The following is a 23,000-nucleotide window of genomic DNA, read 5'->3' on the forward strand; positions in this document are numbered from 1 at the left end:
ACTGCAGTTATATTAATTTAGCGCGGAGCCCTTGAAAATACGGGACACTTAGCATATGTTATTTTTGCTACTATGTTAATCTGGCACTGATCCTATCAAATGCCTTATGCCTTCTCCAGGTCGAAACGGACCAGGCAGGCGTTCACCCCCCTGTCCTGCACGTAGCTAATGGTACCTCAGAGCAGTATGAGGCTGTCAGAGATTTTCCTGCCTAGGACTGTCTAGGTTTGGTCTGGATGGATCACCCTACTCCAAGGCAGAATTGACTCGATTGACATTAGTTTGGACAGGATTTTGTAGTCAGCATTTAACAATGTAATGGGTTTGTAATTCTTTATATCATCCAGCTTCCTCTTCCGTTTGAAGATGACTCTAGCACTGGCTCCTCCTCCTCCTCCCTCATGGATTCTAACATGCTGCCTGCGAGGAGCATAATATTGTTCCCCCTCCTCCTCCTCTTCCCACCTCCACCATTGGACCTTCCTCTCCCCCTCCTCACCATTGGCATTTCCCTCTCTCCCGCCTCCCGCATTGAGCCCTCCTCTCATCTCACCCTCCCCATCTCTTCCGCCCGCCTCCACCATTGACCCCTTCCTCTCCCTATCTCCTCGCCGCCTCCAGCATTAGCCCCGCCCCTCCGCCCGCCTCCAGCATTAGCCCCGCCCCCTGGCCTTATCCCGCGTTGCATTCTGGACCACACGACTTGCCATCATGTCGGTGACGGACGGTAAGAACAGGCCTTGTCTCTCTGCGGCCGCTGTTTCCTTCGTGCACATCGACCCCATTTGATTGCGATCTCAGGACTGGCTCCCGGGTTTATCCTCGGGCTCCATGTATGGCCTGATCGCCGGCCGGGTGTGCCGCTCCGCTCCGGACGGGGCCCAGTGGGTGAGGAGGTCCGGTTGGCCGTGTGTGGCTTCACAGTGACCCCAGTCACTCCGGAAAGGGGGGGGGGGGGGGGGGGGAGGGAGTTTTGTTAGTGGCTTAGTCGTGATGCCTTTTTGCGCAGATCTGCGAGGAGCATAATATTGTTCTTTAATGCTCAACGTGTGTCTGATCAAAATGCATCATTAAACTCAAGGCAGTGTGAATAAACGCGAGGAAACAGGATATTTGGACCAGAAAAGTAGATTTTTGAAGATGGAGTGATTCCTGAGCAATGGGTGGAAGGAAAAGGACAGGTGCGAGGAAAAGACTTTTCTAAAAGAGGAGTAGATTCATTTTGATCTAAGATCAAGAGGCACGTTCATTTAAGGGATAAATTTCACCACTTAAATTTAATTTCTTGGAGGATCGGGGGTTAATATCAATCAGAAAATGCAAAGTTCATAGATGTGCGTTTAGCACACGACTCTGCTTATTATTCCGTCCGGGTGGCCAGGCACAATTCCAATGCCATCTACAAGTTTGCCGATGACACCACAAATGCCGGCAGAATCACAAACATCAATGAGGAAGCGCCCAGGAGGGAGAGGGATCAGCTCGTTGAATGGTGTAACGACAACAACCTTGCGCTCAACATCAGCAAAACCAAGGAGATGATTGTGGACTTCAGGAGGAAGTCAGGGGAACACGACCCAGTCCTCATCAAGGGCGCAGTAGTGGAGAGGGTCAAGAACTTCAAATTCCTGGGTGTCATCATCTCGGAGGATCTGTCCTGGAGCCTCCATGTTAAAGCAATCACAAAGGCTCACCAGCGACTATACATTATGAGGTATCTGAGGAGATTCGGTACGTCACTGAAGACGCATGTCAGCTTCTACAGGTGTACCATGAAGAGCATTCTGGTTGATTGTATCACTGCCTGGTATGGAGGTGCCAACTCTTAGGACAAGAATAAACTCAAGAGAGTTGTTGACTCGGCCTGCAACATCGCAGACTTCACTCCAATGAGGACATCTATTTGAGGCGGTGTCTTAAAAAAGACCCCCACCATCCAGGCCATGCCCTCTTCACTCTGTTGCCATTGGGGAAAAAAGTACTGGAGCCTAAAGATGAGCACTCACTGGCACAAGGACAGCTTCTTCCCCTCTGCCATTAGATTCCTGAATAAACAATGAAACAAAGACACTGCTTTACTTTTCATGCGCAATTATAGTAATATCGTAAAATGGTTATAATATGAATGTTTGCCCTGTGATGCTGCCTCAAAACACAGAATTTCATGAATTGTTCGTGACAATAAATTCTGATTCTGAGAAAGAGGGGCGGGGGGAAACGGACCTCATAATTACCTGTGTGTTTGATATTTAGAACTACATGAACAGAAATTCTGTCTATTTCCAAGACACTAACTCCATTCCGCTCCTTGAAGTTGAGCCATACTGTTCACAACCTCGATGTTATGACTTATTTTCAGTTTCTTTTGTTTCAAATTTCTTGACAGTGTCCACATTTCTGAGATTTCCTCTAGTTCTCTATTCTCACAATGCATTGCTGCACTTTTCCCATTTGGGTATTTTGCCCACACCAAATTGAATAATTTCAACAATGGCAGCTGTCTCTTTAGCTAACGAGACCTAATTTTGAAGCTTCCTCCCTGAATCTGCCTTTTTTTCATTTACGGTGCTTCAACTGCAAATCTAAATGACCACTGTATTTCCAAAAGGGCTTTAGTTCTGAGGAAATTTTACACTGATTTGCAATGTGTAAGACTCTGTGGACTATTCTGAAGAAGATCAGTGAAATTATTTCTATTTTCCTTGGTAATATTTATCCCTTAATTGGCATGCAGAAATAGTCCTTACCACATTTCAATGCCCAAATTGGTAAATCCTGCATTGCACCCAAGTTAAGAAATTCTGAGATTGTGAAATAGTGCAATACTCTTGTATTTTAGGTGAGTTTTTTTCTATATTTGCAGTTGTCAACCACTCCATTCCATTCCAGTTTAGCTCTGTTCTATTATTCTACTGTGGCTACACTACCACATTTAATGTAGCTTTATATAATTCCTCTGAAATTCTTTAAGAAGTTGTTTTTAACCTGCTTCATTTACAAGGAGCTATCTGGTCCTCATTGCATTGCTGTCTGCGAGCTTGTTATGTACAAATTAACTGCAGTATTTCCAATGACAAAAATGATTTTAATTATGGTAAAACTATCCCAAGGTACTTATTGTCAGAATTATCAAAGAAAAAAAAATTGCATCAGGCAACAATAAGAGATACTAAATGAAATGACCAAAAACATGGTCAAAATTGTATTATTTCAGGACCAGTAGGAAAGTTGTGGAGGTATGGAAGCATTTAAGGAGGGAATTCCCCAGTTATTCTATTGGTGGGCTTGATTCCAATTTAGCAAGCATTAATCAACTATAAATAATGACTTTGTTTAGTTAAAATACCTATAAAATGCTTTTTATGTTAGAGTCAATGTTCTACAGCACGGAAACTGGCTCTGCAACCCGACTTATTCATGCTGACCAACTTGTTTCCCATGTGGCCTATATTGCTCTAAATCTTCACTGTTCATATATCTGTCTAAATATCTTTTGAATATTACAAATGTCTCCAGTTCTACCAATTCCTCTTGGCAGCTCATTCCATATACCCACCACCACAAATCTTTCACCCCAGACCTTAAATCTCTGCACTCTGGTTTTAGATTCACTTTCTCTGGGAAAGTGATGTTATAAACTTCTAAAGGATTCTACATAGCATCTGATGCTCAAGGGATAAAAAAAATAATTGCCTCACTTCATAATTTGAACCCAGTAACATCGGTGTGAATCTTTTCTGTGCCTTTTTCAGTTTAACAATAGTTTTCTCTCAGCTGGGTGGACCAAAACTGCACACAACACTCCAACTGCAGTCTCACCAATGTCCCTGCTCCTGTACTTAATGCTCTGACCAATGAATGTAAGCATGTCAAAAGCCGCCTTCTCCACCCTGTCTACCTGCATTGCCACTTTCATGGAACTATGTACATTTCCTGTGCCCCTCAATCTACACTTGTCAGGCCACTACCATTCACTGTTTAAGTCCTCCCATGCTTTAACCTACCACAGTGCAACACCTGCATTTGTCGGAATTAAATTCCATCTGCCATATTCTTTGCTCTTTACCTTTCGATAATTTTGGTCAAATGGATATAGACCTCTATCATCCAGCCCATGTTATCATACAGAAATCTGAAGGCCATTATTTCTAGGTCAAGAAGTTTTTTTTTCAACCACTCTCAGTTTCTTGAACCTCACCTGAACTATAACACTTACTACAAGACCACCAAATGTCTGTCTGTACAGAAGACATTTTTTGTACTACTGGCTAAATGTGAACATTTATTATTTTTGTTCCTTTTCATATTTATTATTTTTTTCTCTTTGTAGCATTCTAATTAGGTTTAATTTGTCTGAATGTGTTTTATGTTACGGGAAGCTGCAGCAAGTAATACTTTCATTGCATTTATACAATGTATTTGTTAATGACAAAAAAACACCTCTCATATTTGGTAGCTTTCTCACAGAGTTATATTATTACCTTTCATTTTTTTTTCTTAGACAAGTGACAAGTGGCTTCTTTTTGTTCCATATTTGATCTACCCTCTCTATTCATGGTTAAAACTCAACTTTTTTGTGTTTTTTATTGGTTTATTTGATCATATAATCTTTCTTTCTGTACAGCTACTTTTCATAGTTGATTGGTGGTTTAATTTGTCAGTTCAGATCTATGAAAGAATATTTCAACAAATCTTAGTACAGCTTAGTACTCTTGTTCTTTTTCCTCTTTGTTTTACCAATAAGGGTGCATTACTACTTTTAACGTGTGTTCATAGTGTTATGGAATGGGTTAATAAAATTATGATAAAATATATCTTTAAAAGGTATAGATTATGGGGGTTTAGTTTACTTACACTTCACAAACAGACATCTCAGTAACATTTCACAAAAGACATCTCATTTGAAATACAACAGCTATGCCTAAGCAGAGACTCCATGTCTACAGTGACTTTGAAGAGTGCCTATGAAGACTTCATTAATGATAGATAGAGAAGTCAAATTAATTGTGGAATTGAAATGGACTATTGTCTTCAAAGAAACAGATGGCCAGGCTCAGAAACTGATTAATCTTTTGCCAGTGCCAGCGATCCAAGTGTGGTTGAAGTTTTTCTAAGGGGGGGGATCATGTGGTTTTGCAAACAGAGAGGGGGTAAAAAAACATGCTATTCTCTTTGGAGAAAGGGAGAGAAGAGTAGAGACAGTCAGTTTGCAGCAGGAGTTGGTGTTGGAACCTGCAAGTTTTGCAGGCCTGCTATAAGACCCAATTTGAAGACGGGTTTTGAGTTCTGAGTTCAGCCTATTTCAAACCCTTGTAGTCAATTACAAGAGGTGTGGCTGGTTAATGTGTTTCTCCTGAAATAGGGTAAAAAGAACTCTCTGTGGTAATCTGGAAGACGAGGTTATCTTTTGGAAAACCCACGAGGGGGCGAGTTTCTTCGGCAAGACACTGAAGTGGCTGATTGAAGGAGATCAGTTTGTGCATGTGTGTGTGTGTGTGTGTGTGTGTCCAACGAAAATCTCTCTGAAACCAACAAAAACCTTCCTTTGCAGTAACAATTTAAGTTAAAGCACCAGAGCCTGGTTAAGATCATAAATGTTAAATGCTGGGCACAGTATGGAAAACTGCCTAATACTAGTGGACTTGGAGAAGTGAAAAGTGAATGATTGGACAGTGAAACAAAGAACTTTCCTGAGCACGTTACATAGAATTAGAAGGGGGTTAAGTTGGTCAAGTTAATAGTAATAAATTAAAAGTTGATATTATTATGTTTGAATAAAATGAAAGACATTTTTGTTTAAGTGACCATTGTCTTGGTGAATTTCTGTTGTTGCTGGTGTTTGGAGTCCTCTGGGCTCGTAACAAGAGGTTTAAATGATCAACATCATCAGAAGCCGGTGCAATTGGCCTTTCTTAATGTTGAAGTTGACATATAACCTTTGCTGCGAGGTACAGGCCATTTTTTAACCAAATAAACTTGAAGGTTTTGCGGAAACGTTTTTCACTAGGTCCATTCTATTTGACTTTGTTAAATCTGCGTTACAACTCTGAAGGTGCACTTTTTTTTAAGAAAGCACCCATTTGATTTAAATATATTATTTCTGCGCGCCTTTCCCCAACTATGTTTTTGGAATCTCTATAAAATACAAAGGACTGATTTGCTTGTGACTCCATTTGGTGGCTCGAACGTTTGACAGCTAGATTTTTATGCAACATTAAAATTTGTTTAACAGTGAACTCAAAATCCATATTGGTTTTGGTCAAATGCCAGCATACAACATGAAATATAATCAGAGTCGAAGTTGTATCCAAAGTTGTGCCGTGAGTTTTGTATGGTGTTAGATTAAAAAATACGTAAATATTTTTCCCAGTTAGAAACATGTGCATGTCAACTTGAGATTACTGGTCTTTTTTTTCTATTTACATAAGATGCTTTGTTTAACAGTCTTTTTCAGAAGTCTTCCTTTTTTGAAAGTTGATAGATCTACTGCAAAAATGGATTTTATTCAGTTTCTATTTTGGTTGAAAGGCATTTTTATTCAGTTGACCTGATTTTTGACTTTGATTGAGTTAGCAATGCATTTTAAACTACCATAGGTAAGCCAAGAAACACAATAAATTTATTTAAAAAACACTAGTATTCTTATACTTGAAAGATTAATGTCTTAAATGATATATATATAATAATCATATAATCATTTACAGCACAGAAACAGGCCATTTTGGCCCTACTAGTCTGTGCCGAACATCTTCTCCCACCTCTCCCGTCCATCTACCAATCCAACCTTTCCTTGAATATTAACATTGATCTCGCTTCTACCACCCCTGCTGGAAGTTCATTCCACAGCCCCACCACCTTCTACGAGAAGAAATTCCCTCTCATGTTTCCCCTAAACTGAATATTTCATCTCAAGAAAAGTTATTAATGATTATAAATGCATTGAGTGAATTTAATCCAGTTAATGCATTAAACTCAACATTAAGTGGAACCAATGTGCTGAGGAAAACAAGTGTTTGATATCATCTCACAAAATTGTTCTATTCTAGATGAAGTTATACGGAAGAGGCTTCTGATTGATGGAGACGGTGCTGGTGATGATCGGCGCATTAACCTGCTATTGAAAAGCTTCATTAAGTGGTGTAATTCTGGATCTCACGAGGAGGGGTAAATTATTAGTTTCAATTAATTTGACTTCTCTGTCATTAATGAAAGGATCACATGGGGAAAAGCCAATATCTGAGATATAATTTGGGTATTTTTCCTAATACAGAATGTGTAATCATATTTATCTTAGATAATGAATTTTATCCTTTTAATTATAGTTTTAAATAATGTTTATATTGAATAAGATTCATAAGTGGGCTAATTTTTTCATGCTTAGTAATATGCTTATTATACATAATTTTTCCTAAAGTATATAGAGACAAATCAAATTTGTGCATCATTTGTTGTCTTTTTATTTTGAAAACTTTATTTAAAAGAATTTAAACAATTTACAATCAAACATAACAGACCGCCCTCCCATCCCTTCAGCCAGCCCCCTTAAGGGGAGCCAAATATAAAGATAATACAGTAATTATAAAGAATATTTCAAAGTATTTCTAAATTCATATACTCCAAATAAGACCATATTTTAATAAAAAAATAAATAATTATCATGCAAATTACATGTAATTTTTTCCATAATAATACAATTTCTCAACTCATTTTGCCAGCGTGTTATATTAACCTCCACATTATCCTTCCAAGTACTAGCTACACATTTTTGTGCTACAGATAACACTAGACGTACAAATGCAATTTGAAATTTATCCAACCCTAGTCCTTTCAAAGAAACCATATATCCCAACAAAAAGATTGATGGGTCTAGCGGTAATTTAATCTGAAATAATTTTTCCAAAACCAATCTAATTCCTTCCCAAAATGGTTGTACTTCAAAACAAGACCAACAGCATGCTGTTTCATTTGTTGTCTGATTCATCTAAATGGGATTGCACGTATTTTTAATTTGTGAAGATGTTGTTTCATTTATAATTAGATTCAAATTTAGTCAAGATCACAAAATTGATCAAAGGCAAGAGTGCAGTAGCATTAAGAAGCATTAATGGATGATTTTTGTGGTTCGAAGTGTCACTTGGCTAAATTCAGTTGTTAACATATTGCTGTCCCAATGGTAGACAGATAGCAGTAACACACATTGGCTGAGTAGAGGAGAAAAAGGGAGAAAGTCCCAAGATTCTCTGAAATGGATAAATAGGAAACATGGTCGGAGCGATGCCCTATGAATTCATGGAGTTATTCAACATGGAAAAAGGCCCTTTGGCCCAACTCTCCTTAGCTGACAAAGATTCCAATCTAACATAATCCCATTTGCAGTAAAACACGGAAGTCTGTAGACATCATGGTTGAAGTAAAAACACAATGCTGGAGAAACTCAGCAGGTCAAACAGTGTACTTTATATCACTCAAAAAATGGGGTTGACTTGTGCCAGATATACTTCTGAGACCTTAAATTTACTGAAAAAAAACCAGATTGACGTCAATTTGATGTATGTCGATATTGGAAGCACCTCCCTGCAGCAGGGGGACGCTATAACCACTCCTACCTGGGGGACCTTGACGTCGCCGTCGCTGCTCCTGCCCAGTAGGTTGAGGTTATTTTTTTTCCTACTTAATTTACAGCTTTGTTACTTGTGATTGGGGTATTTATAAAAAATGTTAGGTTGTTCCTGGGAGGCCCAGACAACCCAAAAAATGGGTGTCGACTTATACGCCAGAAATACCATAAAACCATTAAAATGAGGCTAAAAAAGAAGGGGGGGGGGGGTCGACCTATCTGCCAGTCGACTTGTACGCCAAAATATATGGTATGTAGCCATGCGCTACTCAAAAGAAGACACACGCGTGTGTAGTCAGGTTAAGATCTTAGTTTGATTAGGCTCAGTCCCAACTTTTATATTTGAAATTTTGAGGTGCTGGCCTTTAAGCTGCCCTTGCATTCACCCGCTGGTTCGCTTGTTGGGGTCAGTGCCGCTGCACGGACTGCTGGCCTTTGGTTGCACTCACCGCCCAGAGCGTCGGCTCAATCGTCACAGCAGCAGGCAGCCACAAGTACTTGTTATTGCAAAGATAAAGGCACAACACCATTGTTTCGGGCTTGAGCCCTTCATCAAAGTATGAGCAAAATGTAATTCAGATGTCCACCTACATTTTGCTCAAACCTTGCTCAAGTTCGAAATGTTGTTTTTGTATCTTTGCTATATAAAGTATAGAACTGCTAAGTTTCTCTAGCATTGTGTTTTTACTTCAATCACTGTGTCTGCAGACCTCTGTGTTTTACTCCATAATTTCAGTAAAGTCTATTTCTTTGTTTTAGTAAGAATTTCTGAATTGAAGTGACTACATCACCCTAACATGCCAATGTTGTGATTGGAAATAATGTACATTGAAAATAATTGGATGGAATTACTGAGAATTGCAGGATTAGTCAATCCAGCTAGTCCATGGAAGTATTTACGAACCAGTTGAGTTAGCCGTTGTCTTTTCCTCATCAATGTTTTATTTGTGATTTTTGACTTAAACTTTAACTTATTTCCTTCCTCAGAATTTAAATTTATTTCTGGCGTGTGTGGTGGGCTCTTTTCAATAGCTTCCTCAAGAGAATTATTTATTTATAAACATTACAATATTACATAGTCATAACCTGTCCTTGCTTCCACTTAGTTAGGTTCACTAGAACAGAGCACAAACACTTGGTGTTATGTTTAACTTCCCAAGCAGGCCAACTGTCGTACTTTGCAGCATCAGTTCAGCCACTGGTTAACTTTACACAGGTTAAGCTTCAGCTGTAACTTAGTCTGTTTGGTCAGCTGCTCAATAAACAAGCTTAGCAATAGAGTGAGTTCAGTTTTAAATACATTGTATATTGTGCTTAGAATGAAATGTGCACATTGTGCTTTTGGGATTTCTAGTGGCAGTTGCAGCCATGAGTTTTGATAAAGCATATTTTCCAGTCGCTGATAATGATGGAAATGTTGCATTAAAAATGTTGTTTCCTATTTTTAGGTACAGTCAACACCAGCGTATGCTTGGCACATTGGGCCAGTGTGAATTTTCCATGGGGAAAACATTGCTTGTGTATGATATGAATTTGAGGGAAATGCTCAACTATGAGAAAATATCTAAAGACATTGGTAAGAAATAAAGAGCAGTAAAATGATAAAGTAATCAGTTTATATGTAGTAAATAGGCTGATCAACATGTAGTTACTGTTTAGATACACAAGATGTAGGGCTTAAACTATACCCTTTATCCAGTAAATAGTTTCTGTTTTTGTGAAACATGACAACTCTTTGCTTGTGGAAGAAATATTCATTGCATCCTTTTAGAACAGTGGATTTTTTTTGCTCAACATTGAAACAATGAGTTTAAGTTGTAGTCTTGGTAAATAGTAACAGAAATGGGAAGGATGTATCTTTTAGATTTGTCATTAGATTTGTTTTTAGATATATCTCTTAGATTACGGTCCCAGGAATCAATGTAGGTCAACAAAGTTATGTGGACTGAATCAAAGTTATCTGGGCTGAATATAACATAAGAGCATGAGATGTATTTAAGTTAATAGAGGATTGTGATCATGAAGCTGCAAGTTTGTAGTCAGGCTAAATTGACAAAGATGTGAGTGAGGTTTTCAGTTGCAGTTAAACTGAGAAAGGTGGGGTGAAACAGGGCGTATTTTGTGAAAGAGAGGAAATAGGGTTAGAAAGTTAGCTTGGTACTAAAGATAAAGCTGCACAATATATGGTTCAGTGTGGATTCAGAATTTAGAACTGGAGAAAAAATTAGTGCTATGGATATTGAATCTATAACAGGATCAAAAATGATGGCCTTTCTTAGTTTTAGCTGAGGAAATAATCAGTTCATTCAAGGCAGATGAAGTTGATACTCCTTTTGTGGAAGTTTTATTTATGCCATCCATGTAGACCAGGAGCAGCATTTAAGAATAAAGGGTGACTGGAGTGTGAAAATTGTGATGGGTGGATATACTATCTATAGAAATTGGTAATCTGGAAATTTAAAAATAGATAAGGTGAGAATTATCAATCTGAATCAATATAGGATAAAGATGGCACAATTTACTATATTTAAAAACTGCTTGCATCAGGGATTAGTGGAAGCTCAAAAGAAGGGCCAATAATTTCAAAGAAAATACTTTGTGTACTTGTTAGCAATGTCCTAATACTTTATAGTTAAAAAGTAACCACTTTCATTTTATTATGACCATGACTACCCATAGAAGACATTTTGTGAACAAAAGAATTCATACAGATGAAATTTACTTTGTTTTGATCTTATGTGGAAATTGTATCATTTTCAGAAAATAACATTTCAGCCGCTCATGACAAGATTTCTGAATGTAAAAAGCAGATTCAACAAGCAAAGCGAATTCGGAAAAATCGCCAAGGTAATACTTGTTAAATGATGAAAAGAAAACTGTTTTAACTGAACAAAATGACCTAATGTCACAAAATGAGAGTGTTCTCATGAATAACATCAGCAAGTGTCAATTTAATAGAACATTTTCAAATGGGTTTTATCTTCCTCAAAGAATAATGGAAAAACAGATAACTTGTGTGTTGAAAATGCAAGGAAACAGGCCCTTTGGCCCAGCATTTATTTCTGAATATTTAAAAAATTCCAGTGTTATTGGAATAGTGTTGGAAAATGGCACTGTTCAAAAAACTTAGCATCCTCAAAAGGCGGTGTAACCTATTCTGTTCCTGTTTTTTATTTTGTGGTGATATGATTGTTTGCACTGGCTGGCCTGCCCTCCGGGTGTCTTCCTGCCTTGGCTCCTCCCTTAGTCCTGCCTATGTGACCCCGGGCCATAAAGGTCGAGTCCACTCATTTTCCTAGCTTGGACCTGGGCCAGGGAGTCTCTAGTACAATAAAGCCTATCATTCCCCTCAGCCTTTTGTCTGTGTCATTACTGGGGCTACAGATAGTGCCCAACAGTTCTTTCATAAAATTTCTGGCTATGATGAATTTTCATCTTTTGAATTTGTGTAGCAACAACGTGAATATTAAGCATTACTTTTTGTAAAGCTGAAGGCCAGTACAGAAATTTGTGTGGTGAAAGCACATTTTAGGATTTTGTGACAAGAAGAAGAATTTCACCATATATAATTGTCCATATATTGACATTAATGTACACAAAGTTATGCTTTCTGGAAATTGAATTCTTGAAATACACACAATCAATGAAAATTCTGCCCCAGGAGCACGGGCTCAAAAAATGATAAACTTTTAAATTTTATTAAACAACGACAAAACATCGGTGTCTTTGGCTGACATGAGCTTCAGCTGTCCTTTTACTATTTCCACTGAGATGGGTTTGTACTTGAAGTGATACTTCAGAACATTGTTTTCAATTTTTTTTTCTGCATGAAATGTTTTACTACAAATCTGTCTACCTACTTAGATAAGTGTAAAGGAAACTAAAGAACATTACCAGTATTCATTCTTTAGCTAACAGCATAAAAATAACCAGGTTAATTTATCTTGTGATAGTTGTTTGTCAATTTCTTTCTTAGATAATTTCCCAAACGATCTTATAAAGTAAAAGTAAAACATTGTCATCAGAATTTATAGAGTAATTAATTCAATTTTGACATAATTGACCTTTTTGAATAACAAAACAAACCTCATTGAATGTCTCAGTTTAAAAATGCTTTCCTCCATTAAAAAAAAATTAAATGATAGAAAATGTATGAATCAAAAGTTACAAGAAAGGAATCTATGTTAGAAGACTGAGGAGTGGTTCCAATCGAATTGCTGATAACCTTACTGTGAAGGTACTTCATAATCTTCCAAAAATACAGATGGGCTGTTATATGTAATAACTTAGCTCTTAAACTGATACTTCAGTGCCATGGTTCCTTTTTTTTAGTGTTTGATGAGTTATGCTAACTAAATTTATATTGTTTACCACGACAAAGAAAATATTTTAAAGCAAATTTACCTTTGACAAACTTGTACATACAAATCACACTTTTTTGGCATTGAGAAATACTTCTTATGTATAAATTATTGTGCAGTAGCCAGAATCTGTATATTCTGGGTTTTAACATTGAGATGGTTTCAAATTTTCAGGCCTCTGCAATTTATTCATGTCCTTTATGTACATTGCCCTCGATAATATTTGGGACAAATACACTTTCTTTCCATTATTTGCCTCTGTGCTCCAGTTTTAAATTTGTAATCAAATAATTCACATCTGATTAAAGTGCACATTCCAGATTATTTGTGTACATTTCGGCTTTACCATGTGGAAATTACAGCACTTTTTATACATAGCCCCCAAATTTCAAGGTACCATAATATTTGGGACATAGCAATGGTATTAAAGTAGTCATGTTTAGTACTTTGTTACATATCCTTTGCATGCAATGACTGCTTGAAGTCTGTGATTCACAGACATCACCGGTGCTGAGTATCTTCTCTGGGGAAGCTCTGCCAGGTCTCTACTACAGCCATTTTCAGCTTCTGCCTGTTTCGGGGGCTTGTCCCTTTACCTTTTCTCTTCAGCACATGGAAGTCATGGTCAATTGGATTTAGATCGGGTGACTGACTTGGCCATTCAAAATTTTACAGTGTTTAGCTTTGAAAAACTGTTTTGTTGCTTTAGTAGTATGTTTTGGATCATTGTCTTGTAGTGCCATCCAATGAGTTTGGAGGTATTTACTTGAACTTGATCAGATGTTTTCGTACACCTCAGAATTTATTTTGCTACTGCCATCAGCAGTTACATCATCAATGAAGATACAGTAATTATTTCACAGATGAGGCTTTGGATCTTGGGCAGTTCCTTTAGGCCTCCACACTTTGCTCTTGCCATCACTCTGATGCAGGCTAATCTTGGACTCATCTGTCCACAAAACCGTTTTCCATAATACTGCAGGCTCTTTTAAATACTTCTTGGCAAACTGTAATCTGGCCATCCTGTATATCTGTTCATGAAGTCTTCTGCAGACAGTAGTTATTGACACATTCACACCTGCCTCCTGAAGAGTGTTAGGGGATTTTTCTTCATTATGATGAGAACTCTTCCTTCATCAGCTGTGGAGGTTTTCCTTGATCGATTAGTCCCTTTGCGATTATTGAGCTCACCAATATGCTCTTTTTTGATTTTGGTAATCCTAAGACTTGGGTGATTTCTCTTTATGGCTTCTTTGACTTTCATTTGCACAGCTCATGTTGAAAATAGGCAACTACAGACTCTAAAGGTGATTAAAAGCTTAGAAGCAAGCCTAGCTCTCTTATACCTGCACCAGAGAAGCAATTAAACATACCCGAGAAATCACAAACATCCCAAATACTATAGTGCCCTGAAATGGGGGACTATGGATAAAAAGTGCTGTCATTTCTACATGGTTAAGCTAAAATGTATACAAATAACTTTGAATAAAATCTGGAATGTGCACTTTAATGACTGAATTGTTTGATTATACATTTAAGACTGAGGAGCACAGGGGCAAATAAAGGAAAAAAATTGTCTTTGCCCCAAGCTGTAAATCCCATTCTTGCTATTATCCATTCCAATATGTTTTCCATTTCCCTGATCTCCTGGACATCGTCCTACTTATTTTTTTAAAATTGTTTTTTGATACTGCTGATTCTTGAATTGGCAGCTATAACTAGATTTTTATTTGGCCATTGTTTTGTGCAGTAGCATCATTTTAATTGTTTTTGTATTTAATTTTACAGAATATGATGCATTAGCAAAAGTTATTCAGCAACATCCTGATAGACACGAAACTTTACAGTAAGTGATAATTTTTGTATTTCTAAATGTAAAGTAAGTGGCAAAAATGATAAGTGGTTCTGAAGCTTTGACAGATGCATGAGCCATTTGCGCATATTGGCTTTTGGTTCATGATGGGTAGTGAAATAAACACTGGCGCAGATCAACAGTTGTACATTGATGGAGCAATTTGCATAGGATTTAATCAAAGATGGGATGAGAAGTCCAGTTTGAAGGAGGAAAGCTGAGAAAGGAAACAATGAGTTAAATTTCTCTGAATTAATTTCTGGTGAGATTTTGAAATCTGTCAGAGTTACATGAAGTATTCTGGGAAAAAAAATGTTCCCTGTTATGAATTTCTAGGCAATTGGAGGCCTTGGGTAAGGAACTTGAACATCTTTCTCATATTAAGGAGAGTGTTGAAGATAAGGTAATAAATATTAAACTTTGAGAAAACTTTTCATTGTTTAACCATTTTCTTTTAAATTAGCACTTCTAAACACACTTTTGTTAATTCTAGCTTGAATTGAGAAGGAAACAGTTCCATGTTCTACTCAGCACAATACATGAACTACAGCAAACACTGGAAAGTAAGTATTCAAATGTGTATGCTAAAGGGGATTTGTACAATGCATGCACATGATGCTTGCCAGTAAAAGGACTTGCTCAGTTTGGGTATTTATCTGTATTTATCATACCTACTCTCTGCCCATTGCACATAGAACAATGTCGTGCAGTGGGGAAGTACCTGAAATCTCCAGAAAAAAATGTTGCGATGTCTCAGCCTCAGCACATAAATAGCATCTATTCAAATAGTAATAGGTTTACAGACTTTGTGGACTATTGCTTTGTAAAAGATAACTTTCAGAGATTTTGTTATATATTGATCCAGATATTTCTAAAATATACGACCAGATGTAGGACATTTGGCCCATCAAGTCAGCTCTACAATTCCTACATGAGCTGATCCATTCTCCCACTCAACCCTACTCCCCTACCTTCTCCCCATATCCTTTGAAACCATGACTATTCAAATAACTTAAATACACCCAGTGAGCTGGCCTCCACAGTCTCCCATGGCAACAAATTCCAGAGGTTCACCAGTCTCTGGCTAAAGAAATTTCTCCGCATTTCTATTTTAAATGGGTGCTCTTCAATCCTAATGTTGTGTCCTCTTGTCCTGGACTCCCCTGCCATGAGAAATAACTTGGCCAAATCTACTCTGTCCATGCCTTTCAACACTAAAAGTGTTTTTATGATGTCCCCCACACTCTTCTGAACTCCAAGGAGTACAGTCCAAGAGCCGTCAAACATTCCTCATTTGTGAATTACTTCATTCCAGGAATCATTCTTGTCAATCTTCTCTGAATCCACTCCAATGCCAGCACATCCTTTTTTAAATAAGGAGCATAAAACTGTACCCCCTGCTCCAAGTGAGACTTCACCAGTACCTTATAAAACCTCAACATCACATCACTGCTCTTGTATCCTATTCTTCAATGCCAACATTGTATTTGCCTTCTTCATCGCCGACTAAACCTGGAGGTTAACCTTTATCCTGCACAAAGTCTCCCAAGTCCTTTTGCACCTTTGAATTCTAAATTTTCTCCCCATCCAAATAATAGTCTGCTCTATTATTCCTTCTTCCAAAGTGCGTGATTATACACTTTACAACATTGTATTTCATTTTTCACCTCTGGCCATTCTCTTAATATATCCATGTCTCTCAGCAGCCTCTCCATTTCCTCATCACTACCTGTCCCTCCACCTGTCTTTGTATCCTCTGCAAACTTAGCCACAAAGCCATTTATTTGCAATCCAAATCATTAACATACAATGTAACAAGTGACACCTACAGAACTCCATTGGTAACCAGTAGCCAACCAGCCAACTCTATTTCCTTCCGATCAACTAAAGGTGTACCCATGCTCGTATCTTTCCTGTAATTCTTTGGGCTCTCATTTGTTTAGCAGTCTCACGTGTGGCACCTTGTCAAAGGCCTTTTGAAAATCCAAATATACAACAACTATTGCATCTCCTTTGTCTCGCCTTGTGTTTCTTCAGAAAATTGCAGGAGGTTGGTCAGGCAAGATTTTCCAAAAGGAAACCACATTGACTTTGGCCTATCTTGTCATGCACCTCCAAGTACTCCATAACCTCATCCTTTACAATTGGCTCCAACTTCCCAACTACTGATGTTAGGCTAACAGATCTATAATTTCCTTTCTGCTGCCTCCCTCTCTTCTTAAATAGCAGAGTGACCTTTTGCACTTTTATTGCTGATGTCATGCATTTGGGTTGAGTGCTGCTATATCCATGTATTTGAGTCTGAGGATTTCCAAAATATAAATAGTTTCTGGAAGAAGTACAAGTAAGTGTATTGAATAAGAAGAATCAAGAATAAGATGATTGGAAGTTAATTTGTTAAGTATAAGTGCCATTGGAATACTGTTGTCTTGAAGTAAATATATAACCATATAACAATTACAGTACGGAAACAGGCCATTACAGCTCCTCTAGTCCTCACAGATTTAAGTGAACTCCATTAGTCCCACCTACCTGCTCCCTCTCCATAACCCTCCAGTCCCCTCAGATCATGTACTCATCCAACCCTCTCTTAAATGACAAAATTGACCCTGCTGCAACCACCTCTTCTGGAAGGTCATTCCACTCAGCCACCACTCTCTCTGAGTGAAGAAACTTCCTCTTATATTACTTCTAAAGTTCTGTCCCCAACCCTTAACTTAAGACCCCTCGTTCCAATCTCACCCACCCTCAAGGGGAAGAGCCTATTCACATTACTCTATCTATTCCCCTCATAATTTTATATACCTCTATCAAATCCCCCCTCCACCTTCTACACTCCAATGAATAAAGACCCAGTCTACTCAATCTTTTTTTGTATTCTAAATACTGCAATCCAGGCAACATTTTAGTAAATCTTCTCTGCACCCTCTCTATCTTATTGATATCCTTCCTATAATTTGGTGACCAGAACTGCACACAATATTCCAAACTTGACCTCTCCAATGCCTTGAACAGTTTCAACATCACCTTCCAGCTCCTATATTCTGTGCTTTGATTTATAAAGGCTATCATACCAAAAGCCTTCTTTACCACCCTATCCACATGAGAATCCACCTTCAAAGAATGATGAACCATTACTCCAAGATCTCTCTGTTCCTCTGCATTCCTCAATGCCCTCCCCTTTACTGCATATGTCCTGTTTTGATTATTCTTCCCAAAATGAAGCACTTCACACTTTTCTACATTAAACTCCATCTGCCACCTCTAAGCAATCCAAATCCTTCTGCGGTCCCTAAAAACCATCCTCACTATCTACATATTCCCCTATTTTTGTGTTGTCCGCATATCTACTCACCCAATTTACCACTCCTTCAACCAAATTATTAATGTAAATGATGAACAACAAGAGACCCAACACCGATCCCTGAGGTACATCGCTCGTCACTGGCCTCCATCCTGACAGACAGTTATCCATCAGGACTCCCTGTCACTTATCTTCTAGCCAACGTTGAACCCATCTAACTATCTCAACATTAATCGCTAGTGCCTGAACCTTCCTCACCAACCTTCCATGTGGAACCTTATCGAAAGCCTTACTGAAATCTAGATAGACTACATCTACTGCTCTATCCTCATCAACCTTTATGGTCATTTCCTCAAAAAATTCAACAAGATTTGACAAGCATGGCCTTCCACTCACAAACCCACATTGAGTGTCCCTGATCAATCCCTGCCCCTCTAGGTACTTGTACATATTATCCCTAAGAATAGTTTCCATTAGTTTACCCACCACTGACATCAATAATTGCTGGGCCTACACCTGGATCCCTTTTTAAACAGAGGAACCACGTTTGCAACACGCCAGTCATCCGGCACCACACCTTCCTCCAGTGATTGTTGAAAAATCACTGTCAGAGCCTCCGCTATTTCCTCCCTGACTTCCCTCAGGTCCTGGGGACCCGGAGACTTATCCACCTTTATATGCCTCATAAGTTCCAGCAACCCCTCTTTCCTTATCCCTATGTTTTCCATAATTACCCCTTTTGCCTCACTAATCCTACACAATTCCATATCCTTCTTCCTAGTGAATACTGATGAGAAGAACTTATTCAGTATCTCCCCCATCTCATTTGGCTCCTTATACATTTGACCAATTCTATCCTTCACTCTGCTCTTGCTATTCACATATTTGTAAAAACCCTTACGTCAAGCGCTGAAGAGCTGGCTCTGAATGGGCAACTAAATGTTTGGCCTGGAAGTCAGCCTGAAGAAAACTGAGGTCCTCCATCAGCCAGCTCCCCACCATGACTACCAGCCCCCCCACATCTCCATCGGGCACACAAAACTCAAAACAGTCAACCAGTTTACCTATCTCGGCTGCACCATTTCATCAGATGCAAGGATCGACGATGAGATAGACAACAGACTCGCCAAGGCAAATAGCGCCTTTGGAAGACTACACAAAAGAGTCTGGAAAAACAACCAACTGAAAAACCTCACAAAGATAAGCGTATACAGAGCCGTTGTCATACCCACACTCCTGTTCGGCTCCGAATCATGGGTCCTCTACCGGCATCACCTTAGGCTCCTAGAATGCTTCCACCAGCGTTGTCTCCGCTCCATCCTCAACATCCATTGGAGCGCTTTCATCCCTAACGTCGAAGTACTCGAGATGGCAGAGGTCGACAGCATCGAGTCCACGCTGCTGAAGATCCAGCTGCGCTGGATGGGTCACGTCTCCAGAATGGAGGACCATCGCCTTCCCAAGATCGTGTTATATGGCGAGCTCTCCACTGGCCACCGTGACAGAGGTGCACCAAAGAAAAGGTACAAGGACTGCCTAAAGAAATCTCTTGGTGCCTGCCACATTGACCACCCCCAGTGGGCTGATATCGCCTCAAACCGTGCATCTTGGCGCCTCACAGTTTGGCGGGCAGCAACCTGCTTTGAAGAAGACCGCAGAGCCCACCTCACTGACAAAAGGCAAAGGAGGAAAAACCCAACACCCAACCTCAACCAACCAATTTTCCCCTGCAGCCGCTGCAACCGTGTCTGCCTGTCCCGCATCGGACTTGTCAGCCACAAACGAGCCTGCAGCTGACGTGGACTTTTACCCCCTCCATAAATCTTCGTCCGCGAAGCCAAGCCAAAGAAAAACCCTTAGGATTTACTTTCACCCTGTTCACTATAGCCACCTTGTACCTTCTTTTCATTATTCTAATTTCCTTCTTAAGCTTCTTTCTACAATCCATGTAATTTCCCAGCATCTCGTCCATACCTTGCTTCCTGTATTTAATGTAGGCCTCACTTTTTTCCCGAACCAACTTTCTAATCTGCTTTGAAAACCATGGCTCTCTTGAACATTTGGCCCTGCCTTTCATCCTAACAGGAACATAAGGATTCTGAACCCTCAAATCTCACCTTTAAATGCCCTCCAATTCTCCTCTACCTCCTTCCCAAAAAACAAATCAGCCCAGATCACTCCTATTTCATCAAATTTGGCTTTCCCCCATTCAAAAACCTTCATTGTCAGACCAGACCTATCCCTTTCCATAATTATGTTGAAACTAATGGTACCATGATCACTGGATCCAAAGTGCTTCCCAACACACATCTCAGTCACCTGCCCTATTTCATTCCCCAACAGTTGATCCAACACTGCCCCTTCTCTAGTGGGCACGTCAACATATCGCTGCAAAAAACTATCCTGCACACATTTAACCGAGTCTAAACCATCCAGCCTTTTCACTGAATGTGTCTCCCAATCTATATTAGGAAAATTAAAATCCCCAACCAACGCAACCCTGTTATTGCACATCTCAGATATTTCTTTGAACATTTGCTCCTCTATTTCTCACTCCCCACTAGGTGGTCTATAATACACCCCTATAATTGTCTCCTCACCTTTTCTATTTTTTAATTCCACCCACACTGCCTCCCTTGACAAGCCCTCCGATCTATCATGCAGCAGTACCGCTGTAATATTTTCCCTAACAAGTAAACACTGGAACTCATAGGCTTACCTTAGTCGTTATCTCCAACTCGCTCCCCCTCCTCCTCACAAAGTCACCCGAGCTCCAGTTGCCGCCTCCTCCGAACTGCTGTCCAAACCAAATAGGCCCAAGCCCTGGTAAGCACTGGAACTTAGATGGCAAGGAAAAGGCTAGTTGCTCCAAAAGGCTTTGACCATGAACCACAAACTGCTGAACCTGGTCAACTATTTTCGTCTAGTGTTTGCAAGTATCAAATGGAATGCTTTAAACACAGCAACAACATAGAATATAGTGTTAAAACAAGAATGCATTATTACAAATTTGGTTCTCAATGTTGTTTATTGTACATATACCAAAGTACAAGGTGGAAGTTTGTTTTACAAGTAGTCCGGTGATCAACTCACACATAGTATAGCAGTTAAAACACAGGACAGACTTATGATTTGTTGTGTGCATTTCAGGCAGGATATCTTTCCTAAATTTCTTTGTAGAATACCCCTACTTTCCAGAAGGGACCATTCACTTTAGCAGCTTATTCAGCAGCATCTTCAAAGCTGCATCATGTTAATTCAGCAGCTGCCTCGAAACCCCCAAAAACATTTAAAGCCATAGGGTGAGTTAGTTGTGCCATTCAATGTATCCCTTCATGTACTCTGCATTGGGAGTGTTGTTTCAAACAAAGATGCTGACCTTGCATTATGACACAAATTTACTTCATTGAGCTATTTATAGCATACAGTGTTGTGCTGTTCTTACAAAACTCCATTCATCATCATTCAGGTGCCTTGCTGTTTGGCGTGGGCGATCACGTTTCTCCATCTGACCCTCTAAATTATAATTGTTGCCTCCCGGTTCTCGTTTGGTGAAGACTCCATCTTTGAGCTGAGACCATTGTCAATGTTGACTTCATGATTATACAAGGGATAAATACTGAAGTGGGTTCCCATTGCCTTCTTCAGTTGCAGTGTCCATACTTGAAGGGCCATTGATCAGCAGATTCATCTGCCCAGCGTTTTTGGTTTTACAACCATAAATTCCAGTCTGTAGAATCTGCTTGTATAATCATCCACAATCTGCAATCCGTGGCTTCTCGAGAGCCTATCTGGGAGGCCGAGGGTGACCTGTAGGCTATCGGACAATTGCTGAGCAATTGTGCAGCACCGACACCGATCATTAGAAATTAAATAAGTAAAATCAGTTAAGCTTGCTTCAAGCAGAATTGTAAAAAGTAATGCTGTTGTAACTTTTTATACTGATCCAGGTGATGAAAAATTGTCAGAAGGTGAGGACTCTCCAGAGACACGAATGGAGATTCAAAATGGACAATAGTGGAACTGCTATTGAGAGATTCTATATTCTAATAGTGTTTTTTTTATATAATGGAGGAAACATTTCATGTGAAACATTCAATGCCCATCCTAAAATTCCAAAAACTTTTTATGTCCAAACAGATAACCATGCTCACTTTGTTTACTAGGGACATATTTTTGAAATTCAACGTGGGAAATAAATGCTGAAAATGTACCCATTAACTTCTAGTGGAAGTCAATCTGGTTTGCATACTCTCCATTATTTTTGTGATGTGTATTATAAAATATTAGAAGAAAAAGATAGAAATGTGGAAATGGGAATTAACTTATTTTTATTTGATTGTCAAAAGAGAATCAGATTTTTTAAAAATGTGAAATGCTCTTTCCTGTTTTCCACAAACAAAACCTCAATGTTAGGATTCTCGTTTTCCCATATAAATCTGTCATGAACCAAAAATTGAATAGCTAATCAATTTATTTGTGTAAGTTCTTAAGTCAGATTCTTCAGACAAGATAACATTTTCCCACAGTTGAATTTGCAATATTTTCAGAGTAGTGTCTAACAAAATGACTAGTGACCTTTACAAATATTTTGTGTTTTTATAATGTTTAGTAATAAAAGTCTTGTTTGAAAAAGATTTTGCAGTGTCATTTGTTTCTGTACTCTTTTACCCCTTTTATACAGCCAAAAAAAAGACAGGAATTAAGCGGTTTACTTACTCGCGTGAACGTAATGAACGTGGGATGTGGGGGGGGGGGGGGGCTCATTTTTATCCCATGTATTACCCACCAAGGTAGTTAGTATCAGAGCCAATGGGCAAAGGAGTTAAGGGTTATGGGGATAAGGCTGGAAAGGGGTACTGATGG

The 23,000-nt window shown here is 39.0% G+C and overlaps 1 protein-coding gene across 1 annotated transcript; it reads left to right on the forward strand.

The window, feature by feature from the left end:
- The first annotated feature begins 626 nt into the window (after positions 1 to 626).
- Positions 627 to 22,771, forward strand: thoc7 (THO complex 7). The gene is made up of 8 exons (XM_069937149.1): positions 627 to 727; positions 7,047 to 7,164; positions 10,066 to 10,193; positions 11,378 to 11,464; positions 14,767 to 14,824; positions 15,167 to 15,233; positions 15,324 to 15,393; positions 22,085 to 22,771. The coding sequence occupies exons 1-8, from the start codon at positions 712 to 714 to the stop codon at positions 22,150 to 22,152; spliced, it is 612 nt and encodes a 203-aa protein (XP_069793250.1). The 5' UTR covers positions 627 to 711; the 3' UTR covers positions 22,153 to 22,771.
- Positions 22,772 to 23,000: the final 229 nt, after the last annotated feature.

This window comes from Narcine bancroftii, chromosome 5 (assembly GCF_036971445.1).
Source record: "Narcine bancroftii isolate sNarBan1 chromosome 5, sNarBan1.hap1, whole genome shotgun sequence".
In the NCBI taxonomy this organism is placed as follows: domain Eukaryota; kingdom Metazoa; phylum Chordata; class Chondrichthyes; order Torpediniformes; family Narcinidae; genus Narcine; species Narcine bancroftii.